At 39.5% G+C, this 21,619-nt stretch overlaps 1 protein-coding gene across 1 annotated transcript in view; it reads left to right on the top strand.

Annotated features, from left to right (window-relative positions):
* The window catches only part of HDAC10 (histone deacetylase 10), a 30,560-nt gene extending 16,067 nt beyond the window's left edge, over positions 1-14,493 (top strand). Inside the window, exons 14-21 of the mRNA XM_065420601.1 lie at positions 837-1,125; positions 2,028-2,118; positions 3,849-3,934; positions 4,839-4,892; positions 10,331-10,415; positions 10,987-11,172; positions 12,875-13,034; positions 14,435-14,493. Of these exons, the coding sequence (XP_065276673.1) occupies positions 837-1,125; positions 2,028-2,118; positions 3,849-3,934; positions 4,839-4,892; positions 10,331-10,415; positions 10,987-11,172; positions 12,875-13,034; positions 14,435-14,460 (977 nt within the window). The 3' untranslated portion in view covers positions 14,461-14,493. The remainder of the gene's footprint in view (positions 1-836; positions 1,126-2,027; positions 2,119-3,848; positions 3,935-4,838; positions 4,893-10,330; positions 10,416-10,986; positions 11,173-12,874; positions 13,035-14,434) is intronic.
* The last annotated feature ends 7,126 nt before the right edge of the window (positions 14,494-21,619 follow it).

Genomic DNA, 21,619 nt, shown 5'->3' with positions numbered 1-21,619 from the left:
GGCACCAGTGTCATAAGTATGGGTTAAATCTCATGCTGAGGAGTATTGTGTGTTCTTTTTCTGTTTATGTTAATTTATTTTGCTTTCTTCTTACAACTACTATTGATACTCCTTGAGACAAAAAAACATGCTAACTGCAACTGGTTTTTCTTTTTGCTGAATCATTCTACCAATTGAGAATATAAAAGCGGTACATGTTCTGAAAAATATTCCTTCCATGTTGTTTATTTCGTTCCTTCTACTGTGGTCCATCCCAGCTAATGGTACACATTGTAGGCTTTTTTTTATTTGAGGTTGGTGGGTAAAAGCATCATATTTAGGATTCTAATCTCTTGAGATTTACAGAGATATTCCCAGTAATGTTTATGGCTTTTATTCAAATAGTGGTACCTGAAGGATGAGTATACCTTTAGGCCCCAATCCTGCAAACACTTACACATGTGCGTAACTCAGTGCAATTAACTCAGTTAAGCACATGTAGGATTAGGGCCTCAAAGAATACGGAACAATTTATTTTACACTGTAAATAAAATCTTTTAGAAACAGCTTTATTTGCTCATCTTTCATATTAACCAAAGGAAGGTTGAAGCCATATTTTTATGAAAATGAACACAGTAATGCCGAATATCACTTCTGAAAATTACATATTCTTTGTAGCATAAATGTTTTAAATCAGCATCTGAAAATATATATTTGCACCTGCCAGGCAAATGCACCCCTCTATGGTAAATAAATACAATTACTGAACATGTTAATATGTAACATTTTTAGTGCCCAGGAATTACACTTGTGTTTTATGGATACTTGTGAAACTAAAATACATTTTTTTTTTCTAGAAGCAACTCCTTTACACAATCTCAGCACCAAATCACAACAGATGATGGAGGCTGAGCTAATTCAAACTAGTACACATCCCACAGCAAAGCAAGTGGTTGGGACAACTAACAGTGATGAAGCCATCAAAACAGACCGGTTTTTGGAATCACACATGAAAAAAATTCTCTTTCCAGTGCCTCCTGTTAAAACAGCAGCAGCAATTGTCTCTAAAGTTGATGCACATTTGCTACCACTATCTGTTCAAGTGGAGATGGAAATGAATGCACAAGAACTGAAAACTCTCGTCAGGTTGGCCTTATTTATGTGGCTGTCAACTTAATGTTGCGGAGAGGGCATGGTATAGTGATTTAACCACAGGACTGGAAACCAGTGATGCTTGTCTTCTAATCCTAGTTCTCTGATACTAACTTTCTCTTTGGCCTTGGCCCTCCTTAATCTCTGCCTCAGTTTCTCCATCTGCAAAATGCGGTAAATGATATTTACCTCCCATGTCGGCAAAGCTCTTTGTAGAGCTTGTCAGAACATTTGTGACTAAAAGTAATTTAATCAAATATGCTCTTTTTTCCAAAACTGAAACATTTTGCAGAAACATACCGATTTCAATGAAATTTGCAGTAGGAAGTTTTCTGAGGGCCAGGGCTCTCTGTTCACTTAAAATAAATAAATAAATTAATGGAGATATCCTATCTCTGGAAGGGACCTTGAAAGGTCATCGAGTCCAGCCCCTAGCCTTCACTAGCAGGACCAAGTACTGATTTTTCCCCCAGATCCCTAAGTGGCCCCCTCAATGATTGAACTCACAATCCTGGGTTTAGCAGGCCAATGCTCAAACCACTGAGCTATCCCTCTGACCAGAGAGAGATAGATGGAGACCTGAATTGAAAACCTGAGCTTTTCAATCCATAAACAACTGTTCTGACACAATTCTGTTTTGGAAAGTGTCCCAAAGGGGTTTGTGGAGTGAAAACAAAGTTCAAGATCTCAAAAATTGTCATGAAACAAAATTGTCATCCTCTGACCACCTCTAGTTCTTTGAGGACGAATGTGTAGCACCTACATAATGCTTTAGAAACATTTAGTAATTAACATTACTACTGAAAAGCCCCCTATAACTGTACTATTCAGAATATAACATTATTATTCATAACCCAATTTTTAATTACGGTAGTTTTAAAAAACTTATTTTACAGTGCATTTGATGCGGAACTTGTGAAGGAAGAGAAAGCTTTACTCTCTCTTCAGAATGTGCTGGCTGTCCTAGATAAAATACTAAAGAAAAAGGTAATATTAACTGCCTTGATTGTTTTCTATGTTTCTTCTGCTCTTTTATTTGTTCTTCAGTGTTAGCTCAATATTAGTTATGTCTTTTCCTATCCTGCTAGTCTCCGCCAGATTGTAGCTATGTTAAAATTGTGTCTACTTACTAAAGTAAATGTGAAAGATGAGAAAATATATATGAACAGCATCTTACTTCAGTAATTTTTTTGATTGTGTTTGATCAAGATTGTGCCCTGCCTTTATGTGAGCAGGGGCATGTGAGGGAGCAAGAATCCCCCTTGTGCATTAGGCCTACCCAGATCATTGCTCTGACTCTTAAGGGAGTGCAGAGGGCTGTGCGCTAGATGCTTCATGCAAAACTGGGAGGGGAGAAGGTAGAGCCATGGCTATGCAAATGGAGTATGTTGCACCCCATAAAGGAGCGTCACAAATTATTCCTTTCCCAGTGCACATTGGAAGTAATTTTGCCTTTTGGTCCTACTATAAGGGCAGTGCACTTACACATCATCCCTTATTATGGGTTGCATGTTAAATGCGCAGTTTAGCCCTTTTATTATTATTTTTGTTGATGTCTGAATAACAGTTTACTCAGAACTGAGCTTTTCTCTATGTTTAACTCTCCCGCGAAGCAATAATCCTGTTTGTTTTGTTTAAAACATCACAGTATATTGCCACAAAAATTAATGTGATAGCCCAAATTCAGTGTGATGATTTCACTGCAGGATCAGGAACTAAGGAAAGATTATATTTAAACACAAATATCATCAACAATTAGCAAGTGTGACCAGAAGAATTACAAATAACAAGCAAAACCTAAATGAGTTTGTATTTTGTCATTGTACAATTGCAAACTTTCTGTCTGGATGAATGTCTCATTCTAAAGTACAGTACTTGTCAGAAAAGTAACTGTGTCAAAATGACCGCTTTGTACTCAACAGGTCTGCTTCCTGCTGTTGATATTTAGAGTCATTTTTGCAGATGGTGGCAAAAGCAAGTTTTTTGATGTCTGCTAACATTACAGACCCCACGCAGCTCTGGGAGAGGGAGCTGGATTCTACAACAGTCAAGAGAACTAATAACTGAATTGCAGTTGGAGAACCTTTATTGTTCAAAATCCAAAGAGTTCCCATTTTGACTTTCAGATTCTAGGCTGAGCTTGCCATGCTGGGAATTGGGAAACCCTTGTTTTACTCCGTATTTATGTAGCAGCTGAAGACATGACACAGATGTTAGCTAATTAATCCTTGCAGGGGGTAGGTATTGTACAGATAGGGAGACAGGAAGGTGAAGTGACTTGGCCAAGATCACAATGACAGTGACAGTTGGAACTCAGGACAGCCTGATTCCCAGACCAGTGTTTGTTCCTCCTGAGCAGTGCCTACTTGTAAACTGAGCAAATTTGATCTCTAAGTCATTGAGAGACAATAAACATGGAACCCCATGGTGCCGTTTTACAGTCACTTTTCAGCATAGAACAACACTTCTAAATAAGTTGCCAAACAGAGCAACTATGTAGCATAACAACCAAACACATCCTCTTTGCAGGTAGTGGACCATGAAGTCTTTTACCAAATCTTGTTAGGCTACATCATTAATGTTCCTTTCACACAGCTGTAGCTTTGTTTGCATTTATATATAATATATAGACAAAAACAGGTTCAATTGGTACAAATTTAAAAAATGGTATGGTACAGGATTTATTATGATTTATTAATACAAATTTTTATTTTTAGGTGTGCAATGGAATTGCAGAATCATCTATGGCTTCTGTTTCTACTACCTTTGCACTAAAGCACTGCTTTGATTTTGGATTACAAAGGTGAGCTATGCTCATTGCATATGGAGCTCTCTTATAAAATTTGAAAATGTGATACAAGTTCATAAACTAGAATGGGCTGCCATAAAAACGTTTCATTTGCCTCTGTAATGAAACAACATCACCTCGCTATGTATAGCATTGCCTATACCAGTGGTTCCCAAACTTGTTCCACTGCTTGTGCAGGGAAAGCCCCTGGCAGGCCGGGCCGGTTTGTTTACCTGCCGCGTCCACAGGTTCAGCCGATCGCGGCTCCCAGTGGCCGTGGTTTGCTGCTCCAGGCCAATGGGGGCGGTGGGAAGCGGCACGGGCCGAGGGACGTACTGGCCGCTGCTTCCAGCGGCTCCCAGTGGCCTGGAGCAGTGAACCGCAGCCACAGGGAGCTGCGATCGGCCAAACCTGCAGATGTGGCAGGTAAACAAACCGGCCCGGCCCGCCAGGGTCTTTCCCTGCACAAGCGGCAGAACAAGTTTGGGAACCACTGGCCTATACTAAATATAGGCAACCCTGTAAATGTGACCATAAAGCTATCTAGTTATCAAAGGCAAAACTCAAAATTTTAAGGGTGATTGTTAAATAACAGTTTTTCTAACTCTGTTTTTTGATTGCCTAAGTCCCCATTATTTTTATCAGCCTGTTGTTTTCTTTGTTTTTTGTCCTGAACTGCCATAAACCCATAAGCTATCCCATTGTTTTTATATTGCTAATAGGTCAAATTCAGAACAGACCCACAGTCGTTTATTATTTTTTCTGGATTGAATTCTCTTCCACACATGTAAACCCGTTAGCCAAATGGCCACATTTTCTCTTGTACTGATTACTTAATTGCACTGCATGTTTTTAAAAGTTAGACACTTATAAGCGCGTGCGCGCGCACACACGGATGATTATTCTTTGTGTTCTGTAGAGTGCTCTGCATAATTGTTGGAGACATGGATCTTGAACTCGACTTAGATGATGGGTAAGGTTTTCCATTCATTTCAGAATCAGAGGATCATTTATAAATGATTCTAGGTGCACATATGTCTGAGGAAACTTGCATTAAATGACTACCCAAGCCCCCAACAAACATTAGTTGTTTAATGGAGTTGATCACCTAATAAAGTTGGGGCAGAATTGTACTCAGTATGTTTAGGGATATTTTGGGATGGTCTGTAAAGGCAGAAGGTTGCCTTATAAGGCTTGTCTCATGTAGGTTTTGCTGTAGGTTTAAAGTATAATCCTTTCCGATATTATTGAAAATTGAGATTGAAATGACAGGCTATTTAAAAAAGGATCTAAAAAAGAGAAATATGTGATAAAAGGTATTGCTGTTAATCACAGGTATTTTATTTAAGTCACTAAGAGCCCAGCACAGGTGAATGTGATGGTGGGGGGAGGGCACAAAATACCTTCTGCGTTCCCAATCATGTGCCCCTGCACAGGGGCCAGATATGCTCCCAGTCCTTGTCTAAGGTAATGCCACCTCCAGGCTGGAACAACAGTGAAACTAGCATCAACAAAGGGTCAGACCATGGTCATGCCCTCTTGAATAGCCAATAGAACTAGCGCCATGTTTAGGAACTATATGATGCATGCTGTAAAAGAGGTAGCAAGGGTCGTCTTGCCCATGCTCATCTAGAGCCCTAGACTCAATGGGTCTCTATGCTGTTCTCTAGATCTGCATGGGGAGAGGAAGAAGCAGGACTGGGCAGATAGCAAGGAGAGGGCATGCATACATCATTTCCCACCCAGCTCTGCGGTTTATCAAAAAATGGCTATAATATCTTTTCCTTGGAGGTCTCTCCATGGCTTGGACCCGGGAATGGAAAGCTACCGGGGCACAGAACGGCTGCAGAGACACAAGACCTCCCTGCTGCTGGCCCTGGTCCACCAGTGTTCCCCCCAGGATCCATGTGTGTCGCAGGGGACACAAGATTTCCTCCATCTGAGTCACCTCCAGTGGGTTTTACCATGGGGGCTGGGGGTTTTCTTGGAAATCCCAGCATAGCAATGGCTCAGATTCTCAAAGGTATTTAGACTTCCACTGAAATCAATGATTGAAATTCAGTTGATTTCAGTGGAAGCTAGGAGCCTAAGTATCTTTGAGGATCTGGGCTAATATGGCTACACATGCTCATCACAGAGCTGTCCCTTAAAGATACAGTATATTCCAAAATGTATACAAAATACCATGTAGGACTTGAATTTGCTAAACAGTATCAAACTACCTCAGTATTAGAACCTAACATGGAAGGCAAATTTCTTGTTATTTGTACAGATGTAGGCATATTGTGTTGGTACAGTATCTAGCACAATTGGGTCCTAATTAATAATAATGCTATGTAGAGGTTTGTGAGGCAAGCCAATTGTGACATTCAACACAAACTTTACATGATCACGATGGTCCCCCTCGCCCACCCACTCCTGTAATAGATTCCTAACCTTTGGCTGAGTTACTGAAGTTCTCAAATCAGAGTTTAAAGACTTCAAGATTACAGAGAATTCACCATTTACACTAGTTTAAACCTGCAAGTGACCCGTGCCCCAGGCTGCAGAGGAAGGCAAAAACCCCCAGGGTCTCTGCCAATCTGACAAGGGGAAAATTCCTTCCTGACCCCAAATATGGCGATCAGTTAGATGTTGATCATGGGGGCAAGACCCACCAGGCAGATACCTGGGAAATAATTCTCTGTAGTAACTCAGAGCCCTCCCCATCTAGTGTCCTGTCTCTGGTCATTGGGGATTTTTGCTACTGGCAGTCACCAGTGGGCCACATGCCATCATAGGCAGTCCCACCGTGTCATCCCTTCCATACATTTATCAAGTTCAGTCTTGAAGCCAGTTTGGTTTTTTGCCCCACTTCTCCCCTTGGAAGGCTGTTTTACAACTTCCCTCCTCTGATGGTTAGAAACCTTTGCCTAATTTTGAGCCTAAACTTGTTGATGGTCAGTTTATATCCATTTGTTCTTGTGTCCACTTGGGGGCTTAATTTAAATAATTCTTCCCCCTCCTTGGTATTTATCCCTCTGATGTATTTATACAGAGCAATCATATCTCCCCTTAAGGTAGGTTTTCCATTCCTTGGATTATCCTAGTAGCCTTCTCTGTACTTGTTTCAATTTGAATTCATCTTTCTTAAACCCTGGAGACCTGAATTGCACACAGTATTCCAGATGAAGTCTCACCAGTGCCTTATATAATGATACTAACACTTCCCTGTCTCTACTGGAAATACCTCACCTGATGCATCCTAGGTCTGCATTAGCCTTTTTCACGGACACATCACGCTCATGGTTCATAGTCATCCTGTGATCAACCAATACATCCAGGTCTTTCTCCTCCTCTGTCACTTCCAACTGGTAAGTCCCCAGCTTATAGCAAAAATTCTTGTTGTTAGTCCCTAAATACATGATCTTGCACTTTGCACTATTAAATTTCATCCCGTTTCTATTACTCCAGTTTACAAGGTCATCCAGATCTTCTTTTAGGATATTCCGGTCCTCCTCCATATTGTCAATACCTCCCAAATTTGTGTCATCCACAAATTTTATTAGCACACTCTCACTTTTTGTGCCAAGGTCAGTAATAAAAATGCTAAATAAGATTGGTCCCAAGACCGATCCCCGAAGAACTCCACTAGTAACCTCCCTCAAGCCTGCCAGTTCATTTTTAAATTTGAACTGTTGTAGTCCCCCCTTAAACCAGTTCCTTGCACCTTTCAATGCTCATATGAATCAATAATTTCCCACATGTAACTGTATCAAATGCCTTACTGAAATCCAGGTAGATTAGATCTACTACATTTCCTTTGTCTAAAAAATCAGTTATCTTTTCAAAGAAGGAGATCTGGTTGGTCTGGCACAATCCATCTTTTGTAAAACCATAATGTATTTTATCCCAATTACCATTCACCTGTGTCCTTAACTACTTTCTCTTTCAAAATTTGTTCCAAAGATCTTGCATACAATTAAGGTCAAACTAACAGGACTGTAGTGTCCTGGATTACTTTTTTCCTCCTTCTTAAAAATAGGAACTATATTAGCAATTCTCTAGTCATAGGGTACAACCCCCAAGTTTACAGATTCATTCAAAATCTTTGGACTTGCAATTTCATGTGCCAGCTCCTTTGATGTTCTTGGATGGAGATTATCCGGGCTCCCCAATTTAGTCCTATTAAAATGTATGAGTTTTGACTTCCACCTCGGATGTGGTAATTTCTACCTCCATATCCTCATTGCCATTAGCTACCCTGCCACTACCCCTAAGCTCTTCATTACCCTTATTAAAAACTCAGGCAAAGTATTTGTTTAGGTATTGGGCTAGGACTAGATAATCTTTAAACTCCACCCCATCCTCTGTGCTTAGCGGTCCCACTTCTACTTTCCTTCTTATTTATATGGCTATAGGACCTTTTACTGTTGGTTTTAATTCCCTTTGCAAGGTCCAACACTGCTTGGCTTTTTGGAGTTCTCACTTTATCTCTACACTTTCTTACCTCCAAAAGGCTAGCTTTCCTTGCTGATCCCTCCCCTCTTCCATTCCTAGTAGGCTTTTCCGCTTTCTCTTAATCACCTGTTTGAGATGCTTGCTCATCCAGCTTGGTCTGCCACTCTTCCTTACAAATGTTTTCCCATTGCAGGCTTCAGATAGTTTCTGCAACTATGACTTAAAGTAATTCCAAGCCTCCTTCACCTTCAAATCCTTGAGTTCTTCAGTCAGTCCACCTCCTTAGCACACTCTCACCTTAATTGTTTAAAGTTAGTTTTTGAAATCAAGGGCCCTTGTTGCAGATCTATTTTTGTTTATCCTTGCATTTAAACAGAATTAGCTCATGATCATTCAAACCAAGGTTGTCCTCTACAACCAGCTCTTCTATGAGGTCCTCACTACTCACGAATATCAAATCTAAAATGGCATCACCTCTTGTTGCTTCAGCGACTAGTTGGTGAAGAAATCAGTGAACTATCACATTCAGGAAAATCTGGCCCTACTATTATTGGTAGCACTTGTCCTCCAATCTATATGTGGGAAGTTAAAGTATCTCATAATCACACAATTTCCAGTACTATTTATTTCATTAAAGAGGTCTCTAGCCATATCCAAATTGTATCCTGGTGGTGTGTAGTACACCCCAAGCACTAACCCAGGAGAACTTCTAGAAGCTTTCTTCCCCAAAGTGATTTTGTCACAAACAGACTATCTTATCCATTCCATCACTTCTAATTTCTTTACAGTCTATCTTATCATTTAATATACAGTGCTACTCCACCACCTTTGCCTTTATTTTTCTTTCCTGAACAGCACATACTCTTCAATACCTGTACTCCAGTCATGTCTACAATTCTACCATGTTTCTGTTATCCCTATAATATCTGGTTTCACTTCCTGCACCAATAGTTCTAGTTCCTCCATTTTGTTACCCGGGCTCCCTGCATTGGTATACAAACATCTTAATTGTTGCTGCTTGGCTTCCCCCACATTCCTCACCCGATTGGGTATGGTCATTCTACTGCCAGTATCACCTATCTGACTGGTATCAGCACTATTCTTCCTCTTAATGTACATTGTCGTACCCACTGCTGTTCCTTTCTCCATTCCTGTATCCTTTCTTACTTGATTTTCCTCCCTCTCAATGTTAAAATCAAGTGTGGAAATTACATGAGCATCTCCCCTAAGTTGCTAGTTTAAAGCTCTTTTAATGAGTTGTGCCAACCTCCATCCTAGAAGTCTATTTTCCTCCCTACTCAGGTGGAGTCCATCCCATGAGAACAGTCCTCTCTCCATGAATGCCTCCCAGTGGTCAAACATCCCAAAGTTTGCACCACTTATAGCACCACTGCCTGAGCCATCTGATCATCATAAGCTTATCTTGCCTTCGTTCTCCTCCTCTAGTGATAGGCAGAATTCCACTGAAGGTCATCTGAGCCTCCATTTCCTTAAGCATCTTTCCCAACCTGACATAGTCTCCCAGTTTTGCTACTGTGAAAGTAGTTATTTCTTTATTGCATACTATGAAAATGTGCTTGCTAATCATATGTGGGGTGGGGGGAAGAAGAGTCAAAGGGACAATTCTTTACTGAAGGCCAACTTTACATATCAATATCCTACTTCTCCAGATTCTCTTTCCACTAAAAGTGAATTGACCATTATTTTCTTAGAAACTTTAATACAAAAAATTACTTTATTGAGATTTCAGTTTTAATTGGTATTGACCTTTTTTAAGCTTACTTGTCATAATTTAAACAAGGGACTACAATGATTCAGAAGTGTTTGCTGCCTAGATAAATTTATATAAGGGGCCACGAATATCATCCAAAGAATAATTTTTAATATCCACTTTCACTAATTTTAGTAGTATTATTTATTATCTCATTAGAAGTTGTTGATGAAATAGTGAAATGTATTTTTTATCTACAGAAAAATACTTTTGATGAACATTTGCCAGAAACAACAAACTGAAAAGACTAACTCCAAATACCATATTTCTCTGAATTGGAAAGAGGTACATTAAAAAATTCTGGAAACCAAATAAGATAAAGGACATTTTTTTTCTTTTTTAACTAAGTTAGAATAGAATCAAGTATATTTACTAGTTCGTAAAACTGACAATAGTGTCTAAGATTATCAGTTTGATTCAAGTTTTTACTAATGAAATTGGGGGGGGAAATTTCAAAGAGACATCTAACTGCCATTGGGCCTTTAAAAATCTCCTTCTTTATTTTTTTTCTCCATTTGTGTACAGTGCATCTTAGGCACCAAAGTTGTGACAGCTTGAAGCAGGTTAAAATGGCCTCTGACACCAGTCCTGGAGGGGTGGAGTTGTAATGAAAGGGGAGATGAATAATGCATACTGTGTAATTTATACAATGAATGACTCATATTAAAATAGGAACACTACATAGGATCTGACAAGTATCCTGTTTCCAACAGTGATCTATTCTAGAAATTTTTTGTAGTTCTTCTCCTTTATTTCTGTGTTTTGTTTATTTTTTATAAAATCTCTGTTTTTTGGTTCATACAGGGATTTTGGAGTTTCACATAAATGTTAAACTGTTTTCTGTTTCTTGTTAAAGGATGCTGGAAGAAACAATTTCTTTTGTGCTGTACTTGGATTCATTCTTCCTGTAGCGTATAGCTATCAACCTGACTTAATGATAATAGTCATTGGACCAAACAGGAGCCTTGGTGTAAATGCGATTTCTCTGCTTACTTGTTTACTGCAAGGATTAGCTGAGTCTCGAATTCTTGTGGTAATACAGGTAAGAAGTTGTGCTAATCTTGATTATCCTAAAATCCTTTTAGCTGACAAAGAGAAACTATTTTATTAAGCACCATTGTCTTGAGTAGAAGTAATAGTAGGCTGTCAGCATCCTCATTATCAGAGCCTCACCAGAATACATTGTGCTGGGAGATATTCAATTTTATGTGGCCAATTCCCTTTAAAATAACAAAAACAAAACATAGCAATATTACCAAAAAAAAAAAAAAAAAAACCTATATAAAAGAAGCCTATATAATGGTAGGAGCGTGTGTGTGGCCTAGTCCAAGTCACTAAAGATCAGATTTGTAAAGGTAGTTAGATACCTAAAGATGCAGATAGGTGCCTACTGGAATTTTCAAAATCCCCTGTGCATTGAAATAATTGAGGGTTAGCTATTTTTGAAAATCTAGCTAGGCACCTGGTCTGTAAGCATCCGAATACCTTTACAGATGTGGCTCTTACTCTCTCTGCTCCAGATGTGTAAAACTGGAATAATACTGCTTTACTTACCACAAAGGTGTTATGCACTTTAACTCTTTTTAAGATAATTGCATAGTAGGTGCTATTATAAGTACAAAGTAGTAGCAGAATTATATAGCAGGAAAGAAGCAAAGTGAACAAAAAGAAAAAGTGGAAAATATAAGTTATCATGATTCCATTTACAGACTTACTGACAAGTACTTATGTGGGGTAAATGTACCATTTATTTATTGTTTTAATTTAATGAAATACATAACATGGAATCTCTTTCTTGGAAACTGCCCCAGTTAGGGACATGTTATTTCTCAAGATGTCTATTAAGTGATCTTACCATACTTTATTCTACATTTCTCAAGCATTTTCTTTGAATTTACTGTGCTATGATATTTAAATTTTGTGAACTAAAATAATCCGTACATTGATATACAGTATACTGAAACATTAGTATATTTGTGCACACTGATTAGGAGCATGCAGCTGGGAAGAATTATTGGGAGTCTGAAGGGTAGGCTGAGAGATGAAAGAGAAGTTTAGATGGACATGTGAGCCTCTAATGAATGACTGAAACAAACAGATTTATTTTAACACTTAGCAGGTAGTTCCTATAATAAAAATGTGGAGATTTTATATGGTGTGCATGGCCTAGAAGAACTAAAATCCATGTTATTACTTTTCAATGAAATTCAGTAACATTATTGAAGAATGAAAATAATTGGCATGCTCTTCACCATTAATCACAATGACCACAGAAAATGCTTTCAGTGACTTTACAGCATTGATTTAAACTGTTAAAAGATCCCAGAAATTTTTTATAATGTCATGACTGGTCAAAGCAAAATAAATCACTGTTTATTAGTGATGGAAAATACAGTGATCTATGAAGTAAATAATTTTTTTTTTTTACTATTTTTACTTTTACTATTTTTCTCCATTTTTTCCATCTTTAATTCTGTGCTATTTCTTTTGTCTCATAAAAGAGTAACTGAGAGGTCATTTGTATTTGAGATAAATTAGTTTTATAGGCGTTCACAGTATGAATTCCTTCATTATCTGCTTCAACTCCTCCATTGGTAGTACTTTCAGACTTGAAAACTGAAAGTTACTCATTATTACTACTGATACTGTCAACTTCATTACAATAGGTTATTATAAAATATTGCATTTTGTTGTTGAAACGAATAGATGTTTGCTTCACCACAATATTATTTTTTTTAAAATAGGACACAGAAATAAAACTAGTGCAAAGTGTGGCCAAAGCCTTATCAGGTGTTTCTACACCTGACTTTGGAGCCTACGCACCTGCTTCCCAAGAAAATTTTCTTGAAATAAAACGATTAAGAGACCAACTTCAACAGGAATGGAAAATGCTTCGATGTTCAGGTAAGTACTCTGTTTGTAGTTCCACTTCTTGGTACAGTTAGCATGTTTATGAAAAGGCTATAAACTTACTAAGGGTTCAGTTGTGTACCATTAAAGTCAATGGGAGTTTTTCCATTCACTTGAACAGGAGCAGGATCAAGACCTTAAATGCCTAGTGAGATCTGTCTTTCTGGTGTTCCCATCATTGAAGTAAGAAAGCGCTAAATTCAGTACCACAGTGGCTGCATAGAACATGGAATGCAGCCACTTCAAGTACTTAATGTTAAGCACTCACATTGAAAAGTAGTTTTCGTATCAAAATATTGTATATTAAGTGAACAATTAAGAGACACACAGGCTCTGAATCTGTTAATCTTTTTCAGAATGTGGCTCAGAGTCTTCTATCACTTATTCACCTGTTTACCTATTCTCACATTAGTAGTCCCATTAAACTTCATAGAGTCTACTCATGTACTCAGAGTTAAGCACATATATAAGTATTTGCAGAATCAGGGTCTGGGTTGGTACAGGACTCTGACTTTAGCAGGGAAATATGCTTTCAAACTTCTGGATCCAGAAAGCTTCCTCTTAGCCAATACATGTATGTTAGGGATAGGGCACACCATAATAACGTGTTTTATCCAGCAAGTGGGCGGTTATGTTAACGTTTTTGCTTATTTCTGTCAAGACAGAGAGATCCCACAATCATCTGCAAAGCAAAACGTAGCTTTTGGCAGTAGTGAATATAAAACCTGCCAAAAGCAAGATACATAAATATTTGTCTTGGGTACAAGCTTAGGAAGAGCCTTCCCACCTGTTGGTACCTGGAATGTGGTAAACCAGAGATAAGGAAAGGTACAGAACAACAAGTTAAGAAACTGGTATGAACGGTGGGTTGGATCTTAGGTAACATATAAAGTGCTTTAACTTGTAAAAAGCCATGACATAAAGGTAGTTTTGGGGAAATATCTTTTGAAGTACACTTACTGGGCAAGGTGAATATGCTGGGAGATAAAAATTGCTTCCCGAAATGTCTCTTTTGCATATTATACAATCTTGCTTTAGGCAGTAAACTGCCTGAGCTTGGTTATTTGGTCTTTTGAATATTTTTAATATGGAACCAGAACTGTAGTCAATCAGTTGGCTATATACTTTAAACACTCTCTACTAAATAACGTTTTGTTTTGGAAGGGAGGGGAAAGGGAACAAGTTTAGACAAACAAAATTAAAAGTGGGGATTCAAACACCCCTCCACCCCCCCCACCCCCCACACACACACTCAAAAAAACCCTGCAGCTGTTTGTGGAAGTGGTTGAGATCATCTGACCAGCTCCTATAGACAGTAAAAATGTAATCTGGATTTTTGGGATTCTGCTGTGTAGCTTCACTAATAATTGCGCTTTTGTTTTTTCTCTTTGTAGTAAAGGACTGGATTTCTGGAAGCTGAGGTCACTTGACTACCTTTGGGCTCTATCATTTAACACATTTCATCATGACAGAAGGAAAAAGTGTGTTGTCACTTTTGGTTGTTTTCTTTTAAATCAATGAACAAAGAGATTATCAAGATATGGCCACAGCAAGAGCCATTCACAATTGTTTTATGACTTTTTTTTATTACATATTTTTGTTTAAAAGGGCCACATTTTCAGCTGAGAGCTCTTGGTGTGTTTCTGCAAAAGTGTGCATGAGAGGAAAGTGATCAGGAACAGTAAGCATGGATTCACCAAGGGCAAGTCATGCCTGACTAACCTAATTGCCTTCTATGACGAGATAACTGGCTCTGTGGATGAGGGGAAAGCAGTGGATGTGTTATTCCTTGACTTTAGCAAAGCTTTTGATACAATCTCCCACAGTATTCTTGCCAGCAAGCTAAAGAAGTATGGGCTGGATGAATGGACTATAAGGTGGATAGAAAGCTGGCTAGATCATCGGGCTCAACAGGTAGTGATCAATGGCTCCAGGTTTAGTTGGCAGCTGGTATCAAGCGGAGTGCCTCAAGGGTCAGTCCTGGGGCCTGTTTTGTTCAATATCTTCATTAACGATCTGGAGGATGGCGTGGACTGCACCCTCAGCAAGTTTGCAGATGACACTAAACTGGGAGGAATGGTAGATACGCTGGAGGGTAGGAATAGCATACAGAGGGACCTAGACAAATTAGAGGATTGGGCCAAAAGAAATCTGATGAGGTTCAACAAGGACATGTGCAGAGTCCTGCACTTAGGACGGAAGAATCCCATGCACTGCTACAGACTAGGGACCGAATGGCTAGGCAGCAGTTCTGTAGAAAAGGACCTAGGGGTTACAGTGGACGAGAAGCTGGATATGAGTCGACAGTGTGCCCTTGTTGCCAAGAAGGCTAATGGCATTTTGGGTTGTATAAGTAGGGGCATTGCCAGCAAATTGAGGGACGTGATCATTCCCCTCTATTCAACATTGGTGAGGCCTCATCTGGAGTACTGTGTCCGGTTTTGGGCCCCACACTACAAGAAGGATGTGGAAAAATTGGAAAGAGTCCAGCGGAGGACAACAGAAATGATTAGGGGGCTGGAGCACATGACTTATGAGAAGAGGCTGAGGGAACTGGAATTGTTTAGTCTGCAGAAGAGAAGAATGAGGGGGGATTTGATAGCTGCTTTCAAGTACCTGAAAGGGGGTTCCAAAGAGGATGGATCTAGACTGTTCTCAGTGGTAGCAGATGATAGAACAAGGAGTAATGGTCTCAAATTGTAGTGGGGAAGATTTAGGTTGGATATTAGGAAAAACATTTTCGGTAGGAGGGTCGTGAAGCACTGGAATGGGTTACCTAGGGAGGTGGTGGAATCTCCTTCCTTAGAGGTTTTTAAGGTCAGGCTTGACAAAGCCCTGGCTGGGATGATTTAGTTGGGGATGGTCCTGCTTTGAGCAGGGGGTTGGACTAGATGACTTCCTGCAGTCCCGTCCAACCCTGATATTCTATGATTCTATACCAAGTTGTGCATGCAAAACCTGCATTTGCTTGTAACTGCCTGCCAAATTATGGACCCAGTCCTGCAAACATGTATAGGTGTATCTTTTCATGCATAGAATCATAGAAATGTGGAACTGGAAGGGACCTTGAGAGATCATCTAGTCCATTCCCCTGCACGCAAGGCAGGACTAAGTATTATCTAGACAAGGCGTAGTCAATAGGTGGACCGTGGGCCAAATCTGGATCACCAAATGCTTTTGAGCAGACCCCGAAATCTTTTTTATGTACTTATTATTTATTATTATTATTTTCTCTGGTGTCTGGACCTTGACTATATCTTGACCAAGAAATTTGGACCTTGACAAAAAATAATTGACTACCCCTGATCTAGACCATCCCTGACAGGTGTTTGTCTAACCTGCTCTTAAAAACCTCAAATGAGAGAGATTCCACCTGAATGGTCCTATTTAACTCAGTGAGACTGCTCATGTGTATAATGTTTGCAGAATTGGGCCTATGTGATTTATGAGTGCAAAGATGGGTTTTGCACATGCAGTAAGCTGAGTGTACAAGAATTGTGAAGCTGATTGGAAACTTGGGCCCAAGTGGAGAGCAGGGAGAAAATGGGATTCTGAAATGAGTGGTCATAATATAGTAATTGAGGAGTTTTCTGAATTACTCCAAATACTCTGCACTGCCTTCCAGCAACATGCATCAAACCCATTTAATTCTGAATATAAACATGGTAGCAGAAACTTTTTATTGACCGAGTCCTCCAACCTCCTTTTATCATCCACTAATCTCCTATTGCAAGCTTCCATCTTACTTTCCATGGACCAGATGCTGGTACCCAGATTGAATTGCAAAATAATTTCATTTAGGTCAATGGGACTACTCGTGGAGTAAGGTTCACAGAACCTGACCATATGTTAGTAGTCACCATTCCCCATGCCTCCCCCCCCCCCCCCCAACATAGCCACACTTTCTCTTGTTTCTTAATTTTTTTTGATCAGCAGTTATCTGCCTAGCTATTTCCAGGAAAGAATTTAAAAAGAAAAACACTTAGGCGCATATTATATTTTGAAAATATGCAGCTGGTGTTAATGTTTAATATCCTGTGTGGCAAATTGCCGGCACTACTATGATGGGTCTCACGCTTTCTCTTCTTGGGGTTCAGGGCACCGTTTCTTGCCCCTGAACTGGGATATTAACTGCCCCACTAGTGTCCTAGAGGAGGGGAGTGGAGAGGGAGGGACCTGGGCCCACCCTCTACTCCAGGTCCCAGCCTAGGGGCCCTAGGGATAGCGGTAAACCACTTGAACTAGCGGTTCCTTCCCCTGGGCTACTTCCCTCTCCTGCCCTTCAGCTTGTGGGGGCTTCCTGCCCTCCCTCTGCACAAGCCAGGTGTCCCTTTACCTAGGGTCTTGGTCTTCTTAGCCTACCGCAGCACTTCTCAAACTTTCCTCTGCTTCCCTCCAAACTGCTCTCTGCTCCAACACCAATCCACTCTGCTTCAACTCCTTCTCCTGTCTGATTGAAGCAGGGGTTTTTTATCAGGTGACTGGCTTCAGGTGCTTTAATTGGCTTCAGGTGCTTCAATTAATCTATAGCAAACTTTCTTCCCTCTACAGGGAATAAGGATCCCTTCTAACCCTCTCCTGCTGCCCTTTGGCCGTGCTGTATCACACCTGGCATATACAGCATTCTTTTAATCTTTATATTACTTTATTTAATTTATTAAGGCAAGGAGCCAAAAACTCCTGAGTTATCTTCCCTTTGTTAGTGGCTTCTTCTGTCGCTTTTGAGTCCTCTGGCCAGTCTCTGCCTCAGTTTCTCCGGCTGTTAAATGTAATCGTACTCCCCTCCCAGGATTAAATAGTTCACTTTTATGAAGTGCTTTGTAGCTGAAAAGCACAATATAAGCATTAAGCCAGGGGTCGGCAATCTTTGGCACCCGTCCCGTCAGGGTAAAGCCGCTGGCGGGCCGGGCCGGTTTGTTTATCTGGAGCGTCGGCAGGCACGGAGCCGGGAACGGCGAACTGCGGCCAGTGGGAGCTGAGGGGGCTCTGTGCCTGAGGATGCTCCAGATAAACAAAATGGCCTGGCCCGCCAGCGGCTTTACCCTGACGGGCCAGGTGCCAAAGGTTGTCGACCCCTGCACTAAGCAGTATTATTAAATGGAGTGGTTTGAATAGCTAACACTGAAGTAGGATCTGTTTTGTTTCTTTTAAGATATTTACATAGGTGGTAGCTAGGTGAGCTGAGAAGAGTTTTGATTTGTTGATGTACTTCAATTTGTATGACAGATTTCTACAGTAGGAGGGATGAGCTGCAGTGCTGATGAGAAGCGCAGTCAGGAAATGGACAACCAACCTAATTCTCAATTACTGAGGGACAGTCTCCTCTCATTGATATATTTTGCTTTCCACAACCAAATCTCTGTACAACTTTTCATGAGTGATGTACCCGTGTATTCAGATTCTAATACCTAAACTGTATTGTTAAATCTATTCACCTAAATTTGGGTTATTGCTGATCATGTACTCTCTGTATCATATGACTTTTAAAAAACTAATTTTGTATTTGTGGATAATCTAAGCACTATACCCAGATGTACAGACATTCTTTTCCCAACCTATGTATTATATATATTTTTTTAACATTAGCTTTAATAAAATGTTTAAATCTGTTGGTGCTGTTGAGGCTCAGCAAGGATTGACTAGGCATAGAGACTGGACTGAACCTAGTCTGCAGTTTGTGCAGACGCACCTATGCTAGGTGTAATCTAGCTATCTTGCTAAAATTATCAGTGAGGAAATGCCAATGCAAGTTTCAGGTGGGCTACCAATGCAAGTACGTACCCAGTGGGGCCAGGTGGGCTTATACATGCCACCATGTCCTCACTGCTATCTTAGGTATATTACAGCTAGTGCCGGTACATTTACATGAGCTGCAAATTACACCCCTGGATAGCAATGTAGATGTAGCCTTAGAAGTAGTCCTGTCCAGGTCAGGCTTGAAGCACTGCTCTGCAAGCGTTGTACATGTTCAGTGGACTTTTCAGGCCAGCCTTTCTCATGAGCAGAAAGTTCCCTGTACAACAAAGTTAAAGAAAAAAAAAAAAAAAAAAAGAAAAACAAGGCATGGAGTGTTGCAGTGCTGGAGTAATGTGCCCTCCCTAATGTAACTAAAATTAATGTATAGATTCTAAAGCCAGAAGGGACCGCTGGGATTATGTCGTCTGACACCCCCCCCTCCACACACACACACACACACACACACACATAACGAGGCCATAGAATTTCCACAAAATAATCCCTGTTCGAACTAAAGCATATCTTTTAGAAAAACATCCGATCTTGATTTTATGATTTCCAATGATGGAGAATCCACTACAACCTTTGGTAAATTGTTCCAATTATTAATTACTCTCACTATTAAAAATGTACATCTTATTTCTAATGAAGGCCTAGGGTACTGGGATTAATAGCTGCTTTGCTTCTGAACGCTCCAGGAATGTTTTGGCAGAATACACCTGCTGTGTTGTTAAATGTGGCTGCCAATCTTGCATTCCACTGTTTTCAATGGAATGTTAATGGGCAAACACCTACATAGCAGGGAACAATCCGCTACAACAGTAGTGCTTCTTGATCAGCTTTGGTAGGGAATTAGTCCCAGGTACAGCATTGTTTTTTACTTTTGCTTTTAAATGCATGTTCTGCTAGGGATGTAATTTACCATATGAATTCTCTTGCTATACCCAGGAACTTTCTACATGAATTCCAAGGTTTGAATACCTTAAATTCTTTGTAGCTAGCTCATATTGAAACATGCATAATTTTAAAAGTACTCTATTCAAAGGGACTTTATGTTCTTCACTCCCCCAACTAACACTGGAAATTAGTAGGGTCTGTAAATGTTAAATGCAAGAAGTAATTAAAAGAAGAAATATCATATTTAAAAATAGAGCACTTTAACTACTAAGAACAGTTTTAAATGTTTCAAGCAATGGAGAGATTGTATATAGGAATATTAATATTTTATCATGATAAAGCAACATGAACAAGGTGAAAATTTGAAAAGAATAGCCTACTTGTTAATCTGGTGACATAGTTCAGTTCTCAGCTTCAAAACTAATGCTTCTAGCACAATGAAATCAGAGTACACCTCTACCTCGATATAACGCTGTCCTCGGGAGCCAAAAAATCTTACCGCGTTATAGTTGAAACTTATATTGAACTTGTTTTGATCCACTGGAGTGCGCAGCCCCGCCCCCCCAGAGCACTGCTTTACCGCGTTATATCCGAATTCGTGTTATATCGGGTTGCGTTATATTGGGGTAGAGGTGTATTAATTCCAGGTTCTAATATAAAACAGTGTCTTTTTACTTATCTCTACCAAGTCCATTCCTGTCACTTTGACTGAAATAAATGGTAAATATTTTATACATGAACTTCATCCTTAAAACACACATACTTACATGCTTAACTTGCTCAAGTCAAAGGTAAAGTTATCAAAAGCACCTAAGATGAGCCACAGAAGGAGGAGCCTTGCCAGCCCCAGCAAGTTTGGTCCCTGCTAAGGAGAAAGGAGCCTAACAGCCCCCAGAGATCCGGCTCCAGCTGTGTTTTATATTAGTTTTGACAAATCTGCATAGATTTAACAAAACGTTTTGGTCCAGTGACTCAGCCTTTACTGAAAATTTCTGACTAGTTCTACTTATAAGTTACTTAGGCGCCTACAACACATTTAAAGTCAATGAGACTGAGGCTTCTAAGTGACTTTAGATGCTTTTGAAAATTTTACCTAAAGTGATTACTCGCATGCTTAAAATTTAAGCATATGCATGTGTTTGCAAGATTGGAGCCCATATGGGGATATATCACGTAACAATACTTATGTCCTAAACAATCTGAATATCACAACTTTAAATTGTAGTAGTATTTTGTTAAGATGGGTCTTATTTGGCTATTCCTATTTTGGATTTTCTAGCTCATACTGACTTTTGACTTGAGGTGGGCAGGAAAAGGTTTTCCCGTTCTGTGAGAATTTTTGAGATTTTGAAAACTTTTACTGTTCCAAATTGGGATGAAATGTCAACATCTCAAATACTCATGAACCAAAACATTCAAATCAGGTCAATGGAAACATTTCATTTTGATTTTGACTTTTTTAAACTATATATTAACTTAAATTTTTAAACAAAATTTTGTTTTAAATTGGAAAATTGAACTTTTTGTGTAAAAAATGTCAAAATGGGACATTTTGACAATTTCAAAACTAATTTTACCATTTCTAAAATTCTGCATATTTTATTTGTCAAAATAACACAATATAATCACACCAGTTTCAATTATTTTTGGTCATTTATTTCAAAATACCTCTCAGCAAGTATGTCTGTAACAATACAGACAACAGAAAAGATTCCGATTTTTTTTTGACAAATAGATTCCTTACTAGGCATATTAACACAGAACTCTGAGTAATAATCCATTTAAACTACAATACAGAACCATATTTCCCATGCCCCCGCGAAGCAGTGCAAAGGCTGGGGGGAATCAGGGGTAACGGAGGAGCAAAACTTGGAGGGTTGTTGGGTGTGGATGGGAAAAGTATGGAACAGGTTTTTTTGGGGAGTGGAGTGTGGAGGGACTGTTAG

Source organism: Emys orbicularis, chromosome 1 (genome assembly GCF_028017835.1).
Source record: "Emys orbicularis isolate rEmyOrb1 chromosome 1, rEmyOrb1.hap1, whole genome shotgun sequence".
Taxonomy (NCBI): Eukaryota; Metazoa; Chordata; order Testudines; family Emydidae; genus Emys; species Emys orbicularis.
Note: the sequence above shows the minus strand (reverse complement) of the source record. Positions and strands in the feature narration are given on the sequence as shown.